Source organism: Fukomys damarensis, unplaced genomic scaffold, assembly GCF_012274545.1.
Source record: "Fukomys damarensis isolate Sample0158 unplaced genomic scaffold, DMR_v1.0_HiC HiC_scaffold_17, whole genome shotgun sequence".
Classification (NCBI taxonomy): Eukaryota; Metazoa; Chordata; class Mammalia; order Rodentia; family Bathyergidae; genus Fukomys; species Fukomys damarensis.
In genome coordinates this window covers 32,943,508-32,944,841 of record NW_022900929.1, presented here as the reverse complement: position 1 = coordinate 32,944,841, position 1,334 = coordinate 32,943,508, and the positions used below count along the sequence as shown (strand labels likewise).

The 1,334-nt window shown below is 46.9% G+C and overlaps 1 protein-coding gene across 4 annotated transcripts in view; it reads right to left on the bottom strand.

Moving 5' to 3' along the window:
* Tp53bp1 (tumor protein p53 binding protein 1) overlaps positions 1-1,334 on the bottom strand; it is a 70,894-nt gene that overhangs the window by 69,314 nt on the left and 246 nt on the right. For all 4 annotated transcript variants that reach the window (XM_010624825.3, XM_010624826.3, XM_033764966.1 and 1 more), the window contains exons 2-3: positions 697-881; positions 424-511 (exon numbers count right to left, since the gene is read on the bottom strand). In XM_010624825.3, the coding sequence (XP_010623127.1) occupies positions 424-511; positions 697-881 (273 nt within the window). The remainder of the gene's footprint in view (positions 1-423; positions 512-696; positions 882-1,334) is intronic.

Here is a 1,334-nt window from a genome sequence, read left to right as displayed (position 1 = left end):
AAAAGATTGGATTAGCACAAGAGGCACTTACCACTAAACTTTAACACAAATTAAGGAATACGCACAATACCAACCTAGTCAGCCACAGTACAACATCATGAATTTGAATGCTTACTACATACTGCATGAAACCTTCCCGTGTATATAATATCACCACAAGCCTTTAATGTTCAAACCACCCTCCACCCCCATCCAACAGCACCTACAAAAATGCAAAGGGAATGGACGTCTTTAAACACCTCACTTGCTGCTGTGGTGTCACATACCCATAATCCCAGCACTCAAGAGGCTGAGGCAGGAGGATCACCGCAAGTTCAAAGACAGCTGGGCTACACAGTGGTGAAAGCCAGTTTGAACTCGACAGTGAGACCCTGTCTCAAAAAAGAAAGAAATAAACAAACAAAAAAACACCAAAAGCCTCACCTGTAGCCTTGTTTTCTTTCAAATGTTCACTCAGCCCACTATTTTGGTCTCCCTGTTCAGCTGTCTGTTCAGGATTGGACACAACATCCTAGAAAATATACATGTATAATGTACACTCAACATATAAATCTTCCAAAATGAAACACACTTTTTGTGACTGTTTATTTCATTGTCCCAATCAAGTGTATCCAAAAATGATCCTCAAGCTACTTATCTTTGCTGGTTGGTCCACATTAGAAAACTCAAATCTGTTTCAAACAAGTTATCACTTACCAATACAGGGTCCTCTTTGTGGGTCTGTAGATTCGGAAGGTGTCGGGAAATAACACTGAAGTGAGAACCAGAATCATCTTCTAGAACCTGGCTTTCAGGCTGAGAATCTTCAATTATCAGGCAAGGAGTATCTTGCTGAGAGAAATCTGAGTCCAACTGACTACCAGTAGGGTCCATCTGCTCCCCTGGAATAGAATAACAAAAGATCAGCTCTGTATAACCTATGAGCCTTCCACACATAATCAGAACCTAAATAATGGGGCGGAAGTACAGGAGCTGAGAAGGGCCCAGTCCAGGGATACTCGGATGGGAACATTCTCTCTGCATTCGCTGCGAGCACTTTCCTATCACACCTCACAAACCCCACCTCCCCCGTTCCCTTGTTACCTACAAAGAGCCTACCTATCCTTCCCCGTCCGCCTTTTTCATTACCCTCTCCCCTCCTCCCTAACCTCTTCTCCCGCCCCTTTCTCCATCCCCACACAACTCTCCCTACGTCTCCACCGCCCCCCAAAAGGCTGCTTTAGCTCTCCGCTCGAAGCCTCTGGGCCTCTCAGGGTTCCTCCAGCTCGCCGGCACGCAGCCGGGCCTCCCCACCCGCTCCAGGCCTGCAGCCCCTTCCCCGGCACAGCCGCCAT